The 19,918-nt window shown below is 56.1% G+C and overlaps 1 protein-coding gene across 5 annotated transcripts in view; it reads left to right on the forward strand.

Annotated features, from left to right (window-relative positions):
- The window catches only part of LMF1 (lipase maturation factor 1), a 115,257-nt gene that overhangs the window by 60,783 nt on the left and 34,556 nt on the right, over positions 1-19,918 (forward strand). For 3 of the 5 annotated variants that reach the window (XM_074381814.1, XM_003928362.3, XM_039477837.2), the window contains exon 4: positions 3,924-4,072. In XM_074381814.1, coding sequence (XP_074237915.1) covers positions 3,924-4,072 — 149 coding nt within the window. Of the gene's footprint in view, positions 1-3,923; positions 4,073-12,434; positions 12,747-19,918 lie in introns of all 5 variants that reach the window. The other 2 variants (XM_010338982.2, XM_074381815.1) reach the window with 1 other exon arrangement.

Raw genomic sequence — 19,918 nt, forward strand, 5'->3', positions numbered from 1 at the left:
TGAGGCCTGTCCACACCCATGTCTCCTCACACCTGTGCACCCGGGGCCCGTCCAGCCTGAATGTCCCCTGGAGGAGCCCCTTGGCTCTCCACAGCCAGCTCTTTGAAGCTGGATCTTTGAAGTGAGTTGTTCTTTGGCTGTTTTTAAATTGTCAGTGTTTAAGCAAATAGCACAGGACCTTGTCATCTAGGAGGTATGTATGGGACAGTGAAGACCCTGCAAGCCCTTGGGGCTCGAAAGCCCTTCCTGGGTCAGCCAAGCAGGGAATAGCAAGGTGGGTGTCCTCAGGGCCTCTGCTTCAGCCACTGCCTCACATAAGTGATCTGCACTTGGAAATTTCATTCAGAGGAACAACCTTTCCATCTGGTCCAGGATAATTAAATTTTGTCACCAGTGGTCGAGGAAAGGAAGGGAGAGAGCGTTTCTGGTTTGAATGTGGAGAGCTGGAGCAATCACAGGCTCAGGGCTCACGGCAGTGTGCGTTCTCTCACGGACCCGTGAGCCAGCATCGGGTCTCTGTCCTGCAGAGCAGGAAGGTTGCGTGTGAGGAGCCTCTGGGTTTCGGCCTGCCTGGCTTTCTCCCCATTTGGGTTGGCACTGTCTTCACAGGGGGCTGGAAGGGTTTGTACTGAAGCAACCTGCAGTACCCTGAAACGTGGGGAGTGTGCTCCCCTTCTAGGAGTGTTCAGGGACCGCCTGGGGTGCAGTGCTGGGATTGCGCGCCTCTCCTGGGAGTGTTCAGGGATGGCCCAGGGCGCAGTGATGGGGATGTGTGCTCCCCTGCCGGGAGTGGTCAGGGACAGCCTGGGGCACGGTGGTGGGCGTGTCCCTGTCCCCAGGGCTCGGCATCTCGTGGGGCCTCTAATGACGGCGTGTGCAGCTGCAGCTGCCCCAGCCTCAAGTCCGTCACCAATGGTGAGAAGCGATTCCAAAGTCTGGAGCTGTGGGCGCCTCTCTGAGACGTGCTGTGTGGCAGTTGCTATCATCTGCACATTGCTTCTTCCGAGTGTTTCATCTTAAAAGTTCCGTTATAAACCAAGGCCTCAGAATCCCTGTCCGGGCGTCGGGCATCTGCAGGTCTGGCCCTGGCCCCGCCACGCACCTTGGGCTGCCCCATGGCAAAGCCTCTCTCCTGTGTGCTCCACGCCTCCCGCAGCTGCACACCTGGCGTCCAGAGCCACCAGGCTCTAAACTGTCTCCAGCAAGGCGTTGATGACACTCGTTTCTGCCTCTTCTGATGCCCCGAGACCCCTGTGAATGGCCCAGTACAGTCACCTGCAACGCCAGCCAGGTTGCAGAACACAGGCTCCTGCCTCGAGCACCAGCCTGGCTGTGGATCCGAGTGAATTCTGAGGGGGAGGACAGCTGAGAGGCGACATGCCCATCTGTGCCTGGTGCTGGGGCACCTGCATCACTCCACACCAGCATCGGGGTGTCCAGCAGGCAATGAGCAATTAACACGAGTGCATTGGGTGAGGCGCCAGGGCAGGAGTGAGCAGGACCCCAGGGCTGGTGCCCCTGGGTCTCAGGCATTCAGGTGCCCCTCAGGTCTCAGTGCAGTGTGACAGATCACCAAGGTGGCCGTGCATGCCTGAAGGGGAGGATGCAGCTACGGCTTTCCTGACACCAGGGGGTCACCCTGCCAGCTTCATGCACAGCCGTTTCTCAGAGCTGCTGCCCTGGCCTCTGGGCGAGGGCACAATGCCGGGACAGGAGGCACAAGCCATAGACAGCCTGTAGGGCCTGCAGACCGCAGTGGGAAGCAGTGGCTCCGACCTGGAGGCATCAGTGAGGGTGGCTGGCTGCCGCCGCTGAGGCCAAAGCTGCTTTGAGGTTTTGTCTGGGACGGGTCCTGTGGGTCCCCTGAGTGTGGTCCCAGCCCCAGGACAGGTTGCGTCTCCTCCCCGATGTGCCGCCTCTTGGGGGACATCCCTGGGAGACAGCCGGCCTCGGGTTCTGTTCCAGAAGGTGGTGCCCTGGGTGCCTCCCCAAGGGTCGCACCCTGTCCAGTGGGCGGGGCCCAGGAGCGTCTCCGGTGATTGGGCCAGTGCTGTCTGTATCACAGGAAGGAGAGCAGCAGCCGTGGAAGTGAACGTTCCCCCCGAGAGCTGCCCCCAGCCCCCAAGCAGAGCGCACCAGGCTCCCCACGGGGCGGTGCTCTGTCCCTGGAAGGCCCAGCCCAGCAGGCGGCGGAAACAACACCGGAGGCAGTGAGCAGGGCAGCGACCTTCCTGGAGCCGTCTCCCTGACTAAAGGGAAGGGAGGCCCCTGAGGAGTAGCAGGGCACAGATGCTGAAGCCGGGAAGACAGTACGTGCAGCTGTGCACCTGGCAGAGTGTGCAGGGGGCGTGGCCTGCCACTCTCACCGGCCACGTTGCCGCCTCTTTCGGGCACCTGGGGCTGGCTTCAGGCGGTGCTGGAGTCTGCTGGGTGGGTGCTGCGGGGACGGCCCTGGCGCTGAGGCCGCCCTGGCTGTGCACAGCTGATTGACTTTCCCGGGGACGCGCCGTCCGCCACGCTGAGGCGGAGAACAATGCAGCCCTTGTGCCGCCGCGCAGCTGCAGGAATTCCACGAGACCCGAGCCAAGAAAACAGAAGCAGGTGGGCCTAGGGCCACCCTTTCCTTCCCAGGGCGGCCGCAGGGCCCAGCCAGCCCGGCAGCTCTGGCTTCTGTGGGAAACATGGGGCCCAGAGAGCCTGGGGCGTGGGCAAGGCAGAGGGTGTCCCACCGTGAGACTGCCGGGCCTCAGCTCCGCGGCCTGTGCCCTCCACGAGCCCGGACAGTGTGAGTCTGACCGTCTATCCGCTCAGAGCAGAGCAGGACCACGCTGCCTCCGCGCACGCAGATGTGTTTGATCAGCGATGCCCCCGCGTCCGTGTGCACTGGCGGGCGTTTATTTTGTGCTTTGGGTTATGCTCCAGTGCTGCCACAGTAGCTTCTTCACAGCTTGACTTCACCGTGATTTCTCAGGTACGGACGAGTTGCTGAAGGAGCTCCCCACGAGCCCGTCCGCACTCTCCCTTCCTCCCTGTGGCGCATAGACGTGGTGGTGTCGGGAGTCGTGTGATCGTTGTCACTCTGGGCAGCGGGTGGCCTCTGTCCCATCTGGCGTCCTCAGAGCCCAGCAGGGAGCCTGGCCTGCGGGGTCTCTGGGCCCCTGGGATGTGACCTGCCGTGGACAGACGTGGGCTGTGGACAGTTTCCAGCAGCCACATCCACGGTGGCCTCACCTCTGAGAATAGCACTGGGATGGTGGCCCACATCTGCGTTCTCATGCCGTGTTTCTAGGGAGAAAAATCTGTGGGGTCCCCACAAGTCCCCCACGTCTAGCAGCAGTGGGGGATTTCACCTGCCGCTAGCAGTGGGGGACTTCCTGGGCCTGTGAGGGGCTGACTGGTGTTGGTGCCATGTGGACCCGCCACGACCTGCCTCTCCCTCTCTGCCTGGCTTCCGGGCCTGCCCGGGAAGGACAGAGCCAGGGGAGACCCTGCTTCACATGGAGGCAGGGCAGCGAAGAAGGTGAAAGCTTTGTTTTCGTGCAAAGCTACGGGAGGGGAAAGGCTTCCCCCATACACCTGCCGGCAGCACGTGACAGGGTGCGGGCTCAGATGTCGGGTCTGCACAGCGTCCTGCCGGGTGGCAGGTGGTGGCCCTCAGAACAGGGCCTTTCCCTCAAGGGCGGAGGGTGCCAAGGTGACAGGAAGTGCCAGCCCAGGCCCCGGGTCCTGCGCTCCGAGCCCCCGCTCCCGCAGACCTGCCTGTCTTTGCACGTTGGTGCCGACACTAACACATGGCACTCGTGCCTCTCAGTAGCAGCGTCCGCCGCGTTAGGGCCGTTTCCATTTAACTGATGATCTGAAATGATGTGTGGAACGTGTGGCCTCCATGAACTCACCCTTGGTGTGTGTGACTGTCATTTTAGGATGGGAGTCCCAGCTTCTGGAGACGGGCTTCCTGGGCATCTTCCTGTGCCCGCTGTGGACGCTTTCGAGGCTGCCCCGGCACACCCCCACGTCCCGAATTGTCCTGTGGGGCTTCCGCTGGCTGATTTTCAGGATCATGCTCGGGGCGGTGAGTGGAGCTCTCCTATCGCGTTTGGGGAATCACGACTCTTCTAACCTGCACGGCTTTTGGGTGGCGTGGGGCTGCCTTCCCTCTTCCCCTGCCGCCCGCCGTCCTCCTGTCGGCCCGGCCTGGCCAGCTGCACGCTCTTCTGCCCTCCAGGGGCCTGTGTTTGAATGCTGGGGGCTCGGCTGGTTTGTCCCGGGCAGGTTCGTGATCCCTGTTTCTGGGAAAGAACCACACCGTTGAGTATATTTGAGGAGGAGACAGGGAGGAGCACTGGGCACCTGGCCTCCCCCACCAGCCCTCCTGTGCTTTCCCAAGTGTCCAAGATACTTCAGAGCTCGTCCTTAAATGACAGAGTCTTAGGCCACAGTGGGCGTGTTCACAGACATATATATTCGAGGGTGAAGGAGGCATGAGACCCGCCATCCTGATGTCCAGGGAAAGCGTGGCCTCCTCACTGGCTTGTCGGCTGCGTGCCTCCCGGACGCCCGGCCTGCTTGGCTTCGCCGTCTCTTAGGACAGGCAGACGGTCCGGGTTCCCTGCCAGGCCCTGGCGTGGGGGCAGCCATCGCTGCTCGTCAGCCCTGCACACGGCGAGGACACGTGCCAGCTGCATAGTCAGCTTCGGTCGTGTGACCTCTGAGTTCATGGAAACGTGTTCTGCACTTAACAGTTGGAGTGACGTGGGCCCTTTGACTTGTGACGTACTAACCCGGAGCTTCGCAGCTCTCACTGTCTGCCACGTGACGAGTTGTTAGTGAGATTCTAGTTTTGTGCTGGAATTAGGAAATCCTCCAGCTCTGCCCTGGAAACCGTGTCGTCACGTCAGATGTGCTCTCTGAGCACCCATGCCCTTCAGTGTTTGGTGGAGGACCCGGGGAAGACGCACAGAAGAGTTGCACACAACACTAAGGAAGTCGCCCCCACCCCCGGCCGTGGGCTGCCCCACTCAGGGCCATGGCCGGAGCCTCCTTCTCTCCCTGGACTTGAGGCGCGGCTGCTGCGCCTGTGTTCAGCTGCAGGTCATGCCTTGGGCACAGTGCCCGAGTGCTGCGCAGCCCCTGTCACCCTCTCCCCTCACGAAGCTTCAGACACTCAGTGTTGACATAGCACCAGCCATGGATTGAGGCAGCAACTGCTCTGCGTGGTTTGGGGTATCATGTATCGTGCTTTGGTGTAGCGTGGCTCAGTCTAGCATGAAACGTGGCTCGGGGTGGCGTGTAGTGTGTGTTTGCCCACTGTGAGGGACTGTGAGCCCACTCCTCGCCATGTGTTCCCTGCACCGTGATGTCCATGTCTAGGCATAGCTCTTCCTTCCGTCTCATTCAGCTCAGGACTCCGTCCCCTGCAACTCCCGTCTTTCCCGTGCCCTCCTCCTCTGTCCCCTTCACCCACATCCCTTGCGTCTCACCAGCACCAGCCCTTAGCCGGTGCTGCAGAAACGTCAGCCATGCATGGAGTGGACTGGCCATTTCTCCGGGAAAATGGGGCTCCCTGGTGGGACCAAGCCCCTAATTCCCTTTATTCCCTTCCTGTGAGGGCTTCGTGGTCTCTCACAATGAGCACTTCCCAGGCTGTCACTGCAGGCTCGGTGGCACTGGTAGGAGACCTGCAAAGACAGGCTTCAAACCAGAGCCTTCATACCCCGCAGTACAAGGCGTCCAGAGGGTTGTCCCAGGCAGACAGCCCCCCGGTTTCCTCCCTGCCCTCTGTGGCATGCCAGCTTCAACCCGGGTGTTCCTGCCCCAGCTGCACAGGAGTGATGGGCACACGTCCACTACGTCGCTGCATACCTGTGGATGGCAGGCATCAGGGTGTCCCTGACGGGTCAGTTTTCTGGGGCTGTGGCGGGGCCTTGGACACTTCTATAGGACCTTGCTGTTTTTACTGTGTGAACACTGCAGGCTCCTCCTCCTCCTCCTCCTCCTCCTCCTCCTCCTCCCATAGCCCACTCTCTACTGTGTGAACACCGAAGTCCCCTCCTCCACCTCCTTTCATAGCCCACTCTACTCTGTTAACACTGCAGGCTCCTCCTCCTCCTCCTCCTCCTCCTCCTCCTCCTCCTCCTCCTCCTCCTCCTCCTCTTACCTCCATAGTCCACTCTCTACTGTGTGAACACCGCAGGCCCCTCCTCCTCCTCCTCCTCCTCCTCCTCCTCCTCCTCCTCCTCCTCCCATAGCCCACTCACTACTGTGTGAACACCACAGGCCGGTCCTCCTCCTCCTCCTCCTGTAGCCCACTCTCTACTGGGTGAACACTGCAGGCCCCTCCTCCTCCACCTCCCCCCATAGCCCACACTCTACTGTGTGAACACTGCAGGCTCCTCCTCCTCCTCCTCCTCCTCCTCCTCCTCCTTCTCCTCCTTCTCCTCCCCCTCTTCCCCCCATAGCCCACTGTCTACTGTGTGAACACAGCAGGCTCCTCTTTGTCGTCCTCCTGTAGCCCACTCTCTACTGTGTGAACACCACAGACCCCCTCCTCCTCCTCCTCCTCCTCTAATAGCTCACTCTCTACTTTGTGAACACTTCAGGCTCCTCCTCCTTCTCCTCCTCCCATAGCCCACTCTCTACTGTGTGAACACAGCAGGCTCCTCCTCCTCCTCCTCCTCCCCCCCATAGCCCATTCTCGACTGTACTAACACTGCAGTCTCCTCCTCCTCCTCCTCCTCCTCCTCCTCCTCCTCCTCCTCCTCCCATACCCCACTCTCTGCTGTGTGAACACAACTGGCTGCTCCTCCTCCTCCTCCTCTTCCTTCTCCTCCCCCCATAGCCCACTCTCTACTGTGTGAACAAAGCAGGCTCCTCCTGCTTCCATAGCCCACTCTCTTCTGTGTGAACATTGCAGGCTCCTCCTCCTCCTCCTCCCCCCATAGCCCGCTCTCTACTGTGTGAACACTGCAGGCTCCTCTTCCTCTTCCTCCTTTCCCCATAGCCCACTCTCTTCTGTGTGAACACTGCAGGCTCCTCCTCCTCCTCCTCCTCCCATAGCCTACTCTCTACTGTGTGAACACAGCAGGCTCCTCCTCCTCTTCCCCCCATAGCCCACTCTCTACTGTGTGAACTCAGCAGGCTCCTCCTCCTCCTCCTGTAGCCTACTCTCTACTGTGTGAACACTGCAGGCCCCTCCTCTTCCACCTCCTCCTGTCGCCCACTCTCCTGTGTGAACACCACAGGCCCCTCCTGTTCCTCCCTCCTCCCATAGCACACTGTCTAACTGTGTGAACACAGCAGGCCCCTCCTCCTCCTCCTCCTCCCATAGCCCACTCTCTACTGTGTGAACACTGCAGGCTCCTGCTCCCTCATCCTCCTCCTCCTCCTCCTCCCCCCATAGCCCACTCTCTACTGTGTGAACAATGCAGGCTCCTCCTATTCCTCCTCCCCTCATAGCCCACTCTCTACTGTGTGAACACAGCAGGCTCCTCCTCCTCCTCCTCCTCCTCCTCCTCCTCCTTCTCCTCCTTCTCTCCCATTGCCCACTCTCTACTGTGTCAACACAGCAGGCTCCTCCTCCTCCTGCTCCCCCTCCTGTAGCCTACTCTACAGTGTGAACACAGCAGGCTCCTCCTCCTCCTATTCCTCCTCCTCCCATAGCCCACTCTCTACTGTGTGAACACAGCAGGCTCCTCCTCCTCCTCCTCCTCCTCCTCCCCCCATAGCCCACTCTCTACTGTGTGAACAATGCCGGCTCCTCCTATTCCTCCTCCCCTCATAGCCCACTCTCCACTGTGTGAACACAGCAGGCTCCTCCTCCTCCTCCTCCTCCTCCCATAGCCCCACTCTCTACTGTGTCAACACAGCAGGCTCCTCCTCCTCCTGCTCCCCCTCCTGTAGCCTACTCTACAGTGTGAACACTGCAGGCTCCTCCTCCTCCTCCTCCTCCTCCCCCCATAACCCCTTTCTACTGTGTTAACACAGCAGGCTCCTCCTCCTCCTCCTCCTCCCATAGCCCACTCTCTACTGTGTGAACACTGCAAGTTCCCCCTCCTCCTCCTCATCCTCCTTCCCCATAGCCCACTCTCTACTGTGTGAACACTGCAGGCTCCTCCTCCTCCTCCTGCTCCCATAGGCCACTCTCTACTACGTAAACACTGCAGGCTCCTCCTCCTCCTCCTCCTCCCCGTCCCCCTCCCACCCCCATAACCCACTCTCTACTGTGTGAACACAGCAGGCTCCTCCTCCTCCACCTCCTCCCCCCATAGCCCACTCTCTACTGTCTGAACACCGCTGACCCCTCCTCCTCGTCCTTGTCCTCCTCGTCCTCCTCCTCCTCCTCCTTCTCCTCCTTCTCTTCCCCCCGTAGCCCACTCTCTACTGTGAACACCGAAGGCCCCTCCTCCTCCTCCTCCCCCTCCCATAGCCCACTGTCTACTGTGTGAACATTGCAGGCTCCTCCTCCTCCTCATTCTCCCTTCTCCTTCTCCTCCTCCCATAGCCCACTCTCTACTGTGTGAACACCGCAGGCTCTTCTTCGTCCTCCTTCTCCTCTTCCTCCTCCTCCTCCCATAGCCCACTGTCTACTGTGTCAACATTGCAGGCTCCTCCTCCTCCTCCTCCTCCTTCTCCTCCTCCTTCTCCTCCTCCTTCTCCTCCTCCTCCTCTTCCTCCTCCTCCCATAGCCCACTGTCTAGTGTGTTAGCATTTCAGGTTCCTCCTCCTCCTCCTCCTCCTCCTCCTCCTCCTCCTCCTCCTCCTGTATCCCACTGTCTACTGTGTGAACACAGCAGTCCAGCCCCTCTGCCAGTCTGCCTCCTGCCAGATAGGGTGTCCTGGGGCTGTGGCACCATGGGATTGAGGCATGGCTGGGTGGGGTCCCTGGAGAGCCTCTGGAACTGGTTTCAGGCAAGGTCCCAGCTGAGGTAGTAGGGGACCGGCCGCAGATGGTTGGACATGGCTTGTTTGAGGACAGCATCGCTATGGCCCGGTGCCCAGATCCCACAGGAAAGTGGGATGCTCTCTCCGGATTTATTTCTCCATTGAATTAGACTGGAGATGTTTCCAGCCAGAGTACAGATGCTTTCACAGGCAGTGGGTCCTGGTCCGTCTTGGACTTAGTTCTGGATTCCACCCTCCGCTGGCTTGAAGATGCACAGAAGTGTATACACTGTTTCAATGGACTGTGTGGACGGCAGCCCTGTTGGGAGAGACAGTGTCTCAGGCCACAGCTGTGGGGAGAGGAGCCAGCCCTGCAGGGGGGCTGCCAGGCTGTTCTGTGCAAGGCTTCTGGTGCCAAGAGTGGAACAGCTCCCACAAGGCCTGGGGCATGCAGGAATTCATCAGCTCCTTGGAAGCACCTTGTATGGCATTTTGATTGACTGTTAATGCCAGCTGGAGAAGAAATTATCAGGTGCACTAAAAGGTAAAATTACTTGATACACTTGTATGTTGGGTCTGAGTCATGTTCCTTTGGTGGAAAGCAGAGGGTGAGTTGACGAGAAAGAGCGACAGCAGCAGAGTGTCCACCTGTTGGTGAGGAGCAGCCTGGTGGACCGAACCAGCCGGGAAGCCATGGACACCCCTTACCCCCAACTTTTGCGCCTGGATCAGAACCAGAGCCACACAGTCGGCCTGGCAGGTCCACTCAGAAACCGGCACCTGTGGTTTTGTGGGCTGGAGGGTTTGAAGTGCCCTGACCACTGGGTTCCTCAGAGCCATCTCAGGGAGAGTCCCATGGCCCTACAGGTGAGGGTGCCAAGCAGAAGGAAAGGAGAAGGCACAGCCTCTGCGCCCACCCGAGCTGGACGTCAGCTGCTGGCTTCAAGGCTACCATACAAAAGTCGGTTGTATTTCTCTATGCTAGCAGGAAATGTCAAAATGAAAATGTTAAGGATAGTGTTTATCATAACATTCAAAACCATAAGAGAGGAAATTTTAACAGAAGAAATGCAGCACGTCTGCCTTGAAAGCTACCAGACATTGCTTAAAGTAAAGAACACTTAAGTCAGTGGAGGGATATACCATGTTCATGGATCAAAGTCTTAATATTGTCCAACTGTCCGTTGCTGCCAGATTGAGCTGTAGTTTTCATGAAATCCCAAACATAATCCCATAAGGATTTTTTTTTCCAGAAATAGATAAACTCTTAGGTTTATATGGAAATGCCAGAGACCTAAATAGCTAAAACAATTCTGAAGAATAAAGATGCTGGAGTCATACTACTTGATTCCAAGATTGACTGAAAATGATGGTAATGGAGATAAGTGTGCTATAGGCATGAATCAGTCAGGGTTCCCTAGAGGGACAGCACTGATAGGATATATATGCATATAAAAGGGAGCTTAGTTAACTCGCATGCTCACAAGGTCCCACAGTAGGCGGTCTGCAGTCTGGAAGAAGAAGGAGAGCCAGTTCAAGTCTCAAGACTCAAGAGCTTGCAGTCCAGCATTCGAGGGCAGGAGGCATCCAGCCCAGGAGAGAGATGCAGGCTGGGAGGTGAGGCCATGCTCACCCTTCACGCTCTTCTGCCTGCTTTGGATTCACTGGCAGCTGATGAGATTGTGCCTGCCAGAGGAAGGATTAAAGTCAGTTGTATTTCTACATGGTAGCAGAAAATGTGAGAATGAAAATGTTAAGTGTAGCATTTATAATAATGGTCCAAACCATAAAATAGGAGGTTTTAGCAAAAGACTTGAACAGAAGTCTGCCTTCCTTCCCCGGCCCCCTGACCCAGATGTGAAGAAGTTCCTTGGGCACCACCCTCACAGACACACCCAGGATCAGTACTGTGCATCCTTCAGTCCACTCAAGGTGACGCTCAGTGTTAACCATCATGAGGTGTGAGGACAGATAGCTATACCAGTGAATTAGAGAATCAAGGAAGGAGTCCCACCGCAGTCTGGATCAAACGAGTTTTTGACAAGCCACCAAGTCAGTTCAGCTGAGGAGAAGAAGCCTTTACAGCAGGCGGAGCTGGAACACCTGGATATCCATTCGGGATAAGGGAGCCCCTCCCCTCCATCACCACACAGAAATGTTAATATCAGATGGATTGCATACATAAAAGCCAAAACTATTAACACTTTTTGAAGACAACATAGAATAGTTTTGTAACCGTGTGCTAGGCAAACGTTTCTAAGGACACAGAAAACATTAGCCGTAAAAGAAAAAAGTGGCTGGGTGCAGTGGCTCACACCTTTAATCTCAGCGCTTTGGGAGGCCAAGGCAGGAGCATCACTTGAGCTCAGGAGTTCAAGACCACGCTGGGCAACATAATGAGACAAATAGATACATTGGACTTTCTCAAAGTTAATCTTCTGTTCTTCAGAAGACATCAAGAAAATGCTAAGGCACAGATGAGGAGGAAATACTCACAGTGAGTCACACCTGACAACCAGGATCTGGAATACAGAAAGAATTCATAAAGTTCAATAATAAAGATAGTTTGATTTTTAAAAGAGGGAGAGGATTTTCTCGGGCACTTCACAAAAGGAAACATGCAAATGGCTGTCATAAGCCCTTGAGCCGTCGCTCAGCGAGTAAATCCACATGGAGATACTTCCCACCCGCAAGAACGGCTGAAATCAAAACGGCTGGCGGAAGCTGGGGACTCCGGAAGTTTGTCAGTACACTGAGGCTGCCACGGAAAACGCCGCAGGCCCGGGCCTTCAACGGCAGGCCTTCGTTTTCTCACAGCTGTTGGGCTGGGAGTCCAAGATCGAAGTTCTTCCAGATGGTTTGGTTTACGGCAAGCGCGGCTTCGTGACTTGAGAAGACGCCTTTCTCCATGTCCTCATGCCGCCTTGCTTTGCAGGACACTAACCCTGTCGGATCAAGGCCTCCCCTCATGACCACATTTAACCTTAATCACCTCTTTAGCAGTCGCGTCTCAGGGATCAGGGCTTCCGCCTGTGAACTGAGGGGGACACAGGCACTCAGCCCGTCTCAGCGGGGTGAGGGGTGGGGGATGCGGCACCTGGCCAGGGGTGGGTGCAGTGCTCCAGCATGCTGGGAGAGAGTTCGCCCGCTCCCACCCGCAGCCCAGCGTTCCCACTCTAGATAGTTGCTCGAGAAAGGGAAACCATGATCGAACAGCATTGTCCGCAAGAGCGTGGACAGGAAACGGACGGCCACAGCAGGAGAGCAGGTAACACACAGGCCACGTTCCCACACGGCTGCGGCCCCTCCACAGTGAGAAGGAAGAAGCCACAGACGCGGAAAACCCGCAGGTGGTCTCAGAGCCGCACCGAGTGAGAGAAGCCAGACACAGAGGCGTGTGCACCAAGCCAGTCCTTCTGTGAGAGAACCTGCAACAGGCGGATGGTCGTGGGCGCGCTCAGAGAAAGCGCCTTGGGGGTTTAGGTGGAGCAGAGCGGGAGGAAGCGTTTTGGAAGTTTCGGGGTGATGGAAGTGTTCTGTATTTCGATTGTCAGCCCAAGGTTCAGCGGAGGAGCTGGCAGGAGCACCAGGGAAGTCATACAGCATCACCACCACACAGCAGAGACGGGCGTCCCCACAGCAGGACAGAGGTCACCACCACACAGCAGAGACGGGCGTCCCCACAGCAGCACAGAGGTCACCACCACACAGCAGAGACGGGCGTCCCCACAGCAGGACAGAGGTCACCACACAGCAGAGATGGGCATCCCCACAGCAGCACAGAGGTCACCACCACACAGCAGAGACGGGTGTCTCCACAGCAGCACAGAGGTCACCGTCACACGGTAGTGGGCTTCCCACCCCAGGTGTGTGGCAGAGCAGGCCTGGCTCCCGGAACTCCCCCCAGGCCTTGCAGCGGCAGGTAGTGGGCATCCTCTCCCTGACCTGCGACCGTGCGTGCACAGGATAGCTAAGCTTGCTGGTGCCACTAGGTGTTAGAGGGTAAGGGCAGCACACAGGGCCCCGGTGCTGGTGTCCAGGCTGGTGGCATGCATGGGTCGGTGCCACCTGACTGCCCTGGAACAAGCACCAGGGGCCCTCCACCCCTCGATGCTGGCCCCGGCTGGGCTGCGTGGATCTTCAGGTTGTGCGGGTCATTGCTCCCTGGGCCCGAGCGGGAGCCATCGTGGAGTTGCCGTGGTCCCTCGAGGGCGACGGTGGGGCAGGGAGGCGCGCCTCTCCCCTCTGCTTGCCTCAAGCTGCTGTGGTGTGGCAGGGAGCAGGCACGTGGGCCTGGACGGCCTCACCTGAGTTCCTGACTCAGGGCTGCTCCGGCCCGGCCCACAGGGGCTGCGCACAGACTGCTGTTCCCGGAGCCCTGGCGCATCCCTCCCTCGACTTTGGGCCAGGTTTTCTGCTTTACCTGAGTACATTCCAGTTGTGTCAGAGTGAAGGTCTCTCGCTCCGGAAGTGATATGTGGCGTCGCTGTCCAGTCACAGAGTTTAAGGCAACAGAGTGCCTTTAATGACGCTACCTGAAAAAATCCCTTTCCCCGTCTTGGTTTTGCGAGGACGGAGCAGCTGCATCCCGGTGGGCGGGGGTGGGTCTGGATCCTCTGTGGCCGGTGCACAGCGGACACCTGTGGGTGGGGCCTGCAGCTGTGTGTCTCGGCCCCTCTCTGCCTCCTGACACGGTGTCTCCACAGGCAGCGTCACCTGTTTTCTGTGGCTTTTCTGTGAGGCCCTGCGCAGCAAAGCCGCCCTTGATGGCTTCCTCCTGGTGAACTCCGCTGCGGGTGTCGGAGCTCTCGGCTGCAGACATTCTGGGAATGGAGCCAGGGTCTTTGTTGCTGGGAAATATCAGGCCTGGGCAGGACCAAAGAGGAGACCCCTTGATTTTGAGTTTGACCCCTGGAGAGTTGAACAGCTGGAAATCTTTTTTGTGTTCCTTCCCCCGCTCCCTACCTGGCGTCTCTGTGGAGGGAGGGGCATCTGCATGGCTGTCCTGGCACGCTGCCGATGTACAAACGCTCCTGGCTGCTGTCTCCTGCTTCCCACAACAGGCATCGCAGACCCACGGGAGGGTAAAGACAAGCCAGATAACTCGTAACTCCAAAAACGGCAAACTTAAAAAGTGATGTCTGGCCAGGCGTGGTGGCTCACACCTGTAATCCCAGCGCTTTGGGAGGCCAAGGCAGGCAGATCACCTGAGGTCAGGCATTCAAGACCAGCCTAACCAACATGGTGAAACCCCATCTGTACTTAAAACACATACACATACACACACACACACACACACACACACACACTAGCAGGTATGGTGGTGCATGTCTGTAATCCCAGCTACTCGGGAGGCTGAGACAGGAGAATTGCTAGAACCTGGGAGGCAGAGGTTGCAGTTAGCCAGTGAGCCAAGATAGTGCCACTGCACTCCAGCCTGGGTAACAGAGCAAGACTCCTTCGGAACAAAAATAAAATACATAAAACGTGATGTCCAAACTCACACCTCTGCAGCATACGGCTCCATGGAGCTCACACCTGTGCAGTGCATGGCTCTGTAGGGCTTACACCCATGCGGCACACAGCTCTGTAGGGCTCACACCTATGTGGCTCACGGCTCTGTAGGGCTTACACCTGTGCGGCTCATGGGGCCTCACACCTGTGCAGCTCACGGCTCTGTAGGGCTCACACCCGTGCAGCACACGGCTCTGTAGGGCTCACACCCGTGCAGCTCACAGCTCTGTAGGGCTCGCACCCGTGCGGGTCATAGCTCTGTAGGGCTCGCACCCGTGCGGCTCACACCTCTGTAGGGCTCACACCCGTGCGGCACATGGCTCTGTAGGGCTCACACCTGTGTGGCTCACGGCTCTTTGGGGCTCACACCTGTGCGGCACACATCTCTGTAGGGCTCACACCTGTGCGGCTCACAGCTCCTTGGGGCTCACAACCTGTGTGGCTCATGGCTCTGTAGGGCTCACACCCGTGCGGCACACGGCTCTGTAGGGCTCACACCCGTGCGGCACACGGCTCTGTAGGGCTCACACCCGTGCGGCACACGGCTCTGTAGGGCTCACACCCGTGCGGCACACGGCTCTGTAGGGCTCACACCTGTGTGGCTCACGGCTCCTTGGGGCTCACACCTCTGTGGCTCACGGCTCTGTAGGGCTCACACCTATGCGGCTCACAGCTCCTTGGGGCTCACACCTGTATGGCTCATGGCTCTGTGGGGCTCACACCTGTGTGGCTTATGGCTCTGTAGGGCTCACACCTATGCAGCTCATGGCTCCGTGGGGCTCACACCTGTGTGGCTCATGGCTCTGTAGGACTCACACTTGTGTGGCTCACCTACTTGTGGGTGCTGTGGCCATGTGTGGCTCTGTAGGGCTCACACATGGCCACAGCACCCACAAATAGGGCCTTCTGGTGCTCCCCGTGTGCAAACTCTCTTGGTCCTCATTAACACAAGAAAAGCAACATCTAGAATGTGGAAACTGTGAGCCCACTGGACCAATAATTTATAGGTCGGAATCAACCAAAGGCCAGGGTGCCATAGCCAACCTGTGTGATGACAGGCTCCGTGGGAAAGTCCAATAACTGAGATGCCACCAGGAAGAGCTACCTGGGACATTACAAAAGCCGTAGGCCAGGAAATTTGACCACTTAGGTAAGATACACAAAACCCTTGAATTATGCAGCTTACCAAGACAGAGACAGAAGGAAACAGGAAATCTAAATAGCTCTATGTCTGTTAAAGAAATTGAATTTGAAATTTAAAAACCATTCTAGAAAGAAAACTCTTGCCCCAGATGGCTTCGCTGGCGAATCCCAGTATACACTGAAGGAGGGAATGATGGGGGAAGAGGAAACACCTCACCTCCCTGCGTTGTCACGTTACCAGTTAACGACGAGACCAAAGCCTGGTGAGGACATTCCAGAGAGGAAGCCCAGAGCTCTCTGCTCCGCATGAGCAAAGGCACAGGAGCACTCCCCAGAACCTCGGCACGTCAGAGCTGGCCATTAAAAAGGCAAGGGTTTTCTCAGCACCGCATGCGCTGCTCACCACGTGAAAATCAGCGTCATTCGCTGTGGCAGTGAAGTGAAGATGAAGAACTGTGTTATCATCTCACAGACGTGAAAAGCAGATGATAAAATTCAGCACCCATTCATGATAAAGACTCAGCAAATGAGTATTAGGTGGGAGCTTGTTCAACCTCATGAAGGATATCCATGAAAAAACCTGCAGCTCACGTCATTCTTCACAGTGTGACGACAACAGTGTTTACGTGAGATGAGAAAACAGGCAAAAGCTGGGCACGGTGGCTCACGCCTGTAATCCCAGCACTTCGGGAGGCTGAGGCAGGAGGATCAGGAGGTCAGGAGGTCAGGAGGTCGAGACCATCCAGGCCAACATGGTGAAACCCCATCTCTACTAAAAATACAAAAAAAAAAAAATGAGCTGGGAGTGGTGGGGCGCGCCTGTAGTCCCAGCTACTCAGGAGGCTGAGGCAGGAGAATTGCTTGAACCCAGGAGATGGAGATTGCAGTGAGCCGAGATCGCGCCACTGCACTCCAGCCTGAGCAACAGCGTGAGATTCCATCTCAAAAAAAAAAAAAAAAAAAACAACGAGGCGGGGGCATCTGTTCTCACTGCAGATTATCAGTGTTGGGCGTCTTAGTGCAGTAAGGCAAGAAAAAGAATTACAAGGAGTGAAGGCTGGAGAACAAGAAATAAAATGATCCCATGCAGGCATGATTGTACACGTGGAAAAACCAGTGGAATCTGAAGAACAGCAGCTAGGGGAGATAGCTGAGCTGACGAAGGTTGCGGGATACGAGGTCCACATCAAAAATAAATCAGCCGGGGGCTGCGGCTTACACCTGTGATCCTCACACTTTGGGCGGCCAAGTTAGGGGAATTGCTTGAGACCAGGAGTTCGACACCTGCCTGGGCAACATAGCAGAACCCCCTTCTCTGCAAAAAAATGTCTGAAGCTTAGCCAGGTATGGTGGTGGATGCCTGTAGCCCTAGCTACTTGTGAGGCTGAGGTGTGGGATCGTTGGAGCCCAAGAGTTCAAAGTTAGAGTCAGCGAGAACTTGTCTCTAAGATGGAACAGTAAACTGTATTTCATGTTCTATTAGCAAATTATTAGAAGATACATTTTTGAAAATGCTGTCTACAGTTGCATCCAGATACTCTAAGATACCTCCTAATCTGATGAAACATGTCTAAGACATGCATCAATTAGACATGCATCAAAAGTGGCAAAACACTGGCCAGGCGTGGTGGCTCATGCCTGTAATCCCAGCACTTTGGGAGGCCAAGGTGGGCAGATCACTTGAGGTCAGGAGTTTGAGACCAGCCTGGCCAACATGGCAAAACCCCGTCTCTACTAAAAGTACAAAAATAGTGGGATGTGGTAATGGGCACCTTTAATTCCAGCTACTTGGGAGGCTGAGGCAGGAGAATCACTTGAACCTGAGAGGCAGAGGTTGCAGTGAGCTGAGATTGTGCCACTGCACTGCAGCCTGGTGACAGAGCGATGCTATGTCTCAAAAAATAAAAATGAAAATAAAAGCTGGCAATCCATCACTGACATGAGTTTGAAAAGACCTAAATAAATAGAGAGACCTACCATGTTTATGGATTAGAAGACTGATATTGTCAGACTGTCTGTTTGACCCACTTTTATCTAGATTCAAGTCAATCCCTATCAAATTCCCAACAGGCTTTTAATTTTTATTTTTATTTTTTGAGAAATTGACAAGCCAGTTCCAAAATTTATATGGAAATACAGAGCACCTTGAAAAAGAAAAGCATTGAAGAACTTACATTACCTGATTTACAGCTTAAATTAAAGCTAAGTATATTATTGATCTAAGCTAGAAAAAAAAGATCAAAAGAATAGAATCTGGAAATAGACCCGCGCCTCTACTGTCAATTGATTTTCAACCAAGGTACCAAGTCAAATTGATGGACAAAGGAAAGTCATCTTTTATAAATTGTGCCAAAATAATTGGATATCTGCATAGAAAAATGAAATGGGCTTCAACTGCTATTTTGTCTATGCCAAAATTTTGAGAGATCATAGACCTAAGTTTAAAAGCAAAATTCTTGGAAGAAAACATGTATGCAGTCAAGTGACCAAGGCACTTCTGTTTTCTTTTTACATATATAAAAGCCAGAATCAGCCAGGTTTTTCAGGATAGCTTAGTTTCTTGGGTTAGCAAAGATTTCTTAGAGGACAAAAAGTACTAATCATTAAAGCAAAAACATCGATAAACTGTGGTTCATTGATACGAAATTTTTGTCATAAAAACAGCATTAAGAAAATGAATAGGGCAGACTCAGTCCACACTCATAATCTCAGCACTTTGGGAGGCTGAGGCAGATAGATCACTTGAGATCAGGAGTTCGTGACCAGCCTGGCCAACATGGCAAAACCCTATCTCTAATTAAAAAAAAAAAAAAAAATACAAACATTAGTCGGGCATGGTGGTGCACACCTGTAATCCCAGCTACACGGGAGGCTGAGGCAGGAGAATTGCTTGAACCCGGGAGGTGGTGGTTGCAGTCAGCCAAGATCACACCCCTGCACTCCAGCCTGGGCAACAGAATGAGGCTCCATCTCACAGAAAAACAAAAACAAACAAACGTTAATACCCAGAGTACACACATCGACAATAAAAATGTGGATAAGGGGACTTGAATGTGCTCTATACATGAAGATACCAGCATGGCCAAGTGCACGGGAAACATGAAGTTACCATCTCACGCCCTCCGGGAGAGCCGGATCCAAAACCCGGCCAGCATCCGGTGTTGGTGTGCGTGCGGGCACCTCAGTGCCTGCGTGTGCTGTCCGCCCCTCTGAAGAACCATGGGGCGCTTCTCACCAGTGAAAAGCATGTCTGCCCTGTGAGCCACGGTTTTTACTCCTGAGGATGGCTCCCAGGGAGGGAAGGCCCGTTCTCCCACAGAGGCTCATACAGAGGACATGCAGCAGCTTCGTCCACAGCGGCGGGCCGCTGGACACCACCAGATGGCCATCAGAGGCAGCGGGCGGACAGCAGAGCCTCCCCACGGTGGAACAGCAAGCAGCATCAGAGGGACCCGCCTGGTGAAGGCAGTGCGCACACCGATCTCTAAACCACACTGCACACTGGGATCCAGAACTGGTGGTTCCTGGTGCACACAGAGCTTGCCTCAGGGACAGGCATGGATCTCTAAAGCACACTGCACGCTGCCAGCCAGAACCCAAGCTCCTGGTGCGCACACAGCTGTGGGGCTGGACCCTTCCTACAGCGGAACAGGAAGCAGCATCAGAGAAACCTGCCCTGTGAAGGCAGCACACACACCAGTCTGTAAACCACACTGCACATCGCCAGCCAGAACCAGAGCTCCCGGTGCGCACACAGCTGTGGGGCTGGACCTCGTGCTATGGGAAAGGAGGTCTCCTGGGGCCTCAGCAGGTCTGTGTTTCGGTGACTGCTCATTTCCCGCAGGCCCAGGACTGTCTGCAAAGCTGTTTACGCTGAGCGTGCCTCACCCCTGCCCATGAGGAGAGGTGTGGGTCGTGGGTGGTGCTAAATGGCAAATGCAGAGCGGCTGCTGGCCCCGAGGAAAGCTGGCTTTGAAGTCCACGGGCCGTTACTTGGCGTCAGAGCCGCTGGTAAAACATTAAACATAATGAAATGAACGTCGGCGTGCAGCCCGTCCCCATGAGGCCGGCGTTAGGCGGCTGTGGCTGCCGTTACCCCGACGGGCCTGCCCTGGTCCTGGGCAGCCACGCCCCGGAACAAGAGCATTCACCCTCCTTGCTGTATTGTGTCAGTGCAGGGTGGCTCAGAGGAAAGGGGCTTCTTTCAGGTCCAGTAGCCATCAGGGCGACAGGTACCTCCCTGTGCCTGGAAGGGGCGGCCCTCTGGCCCCAGCTGCAGCCCCTGTGAGGCAGAGGCCCAGGCCGGAGTCCCACTTTCTGGGCATTTGTGGGCAGAGCCGGGGCAGGAGCTGAGAGCCTCCTCATGGCTGAAGCGCATCAG

This window comes from Saimiri boliviensis, chromosome 12 (genome assembly GCF_048565385.1).
Source record: "Saimiri boliviensis isolate mSaiBol1 chromosome 12, mSaiBol1.pri, whole genome shotgun sequence".
NCBI classification, from domain to species: Eukaryota; Metazoa; Chordata; class Mammalia; order Primates; family Cebidae; genus Saimiri; species Saimiri boliviensis.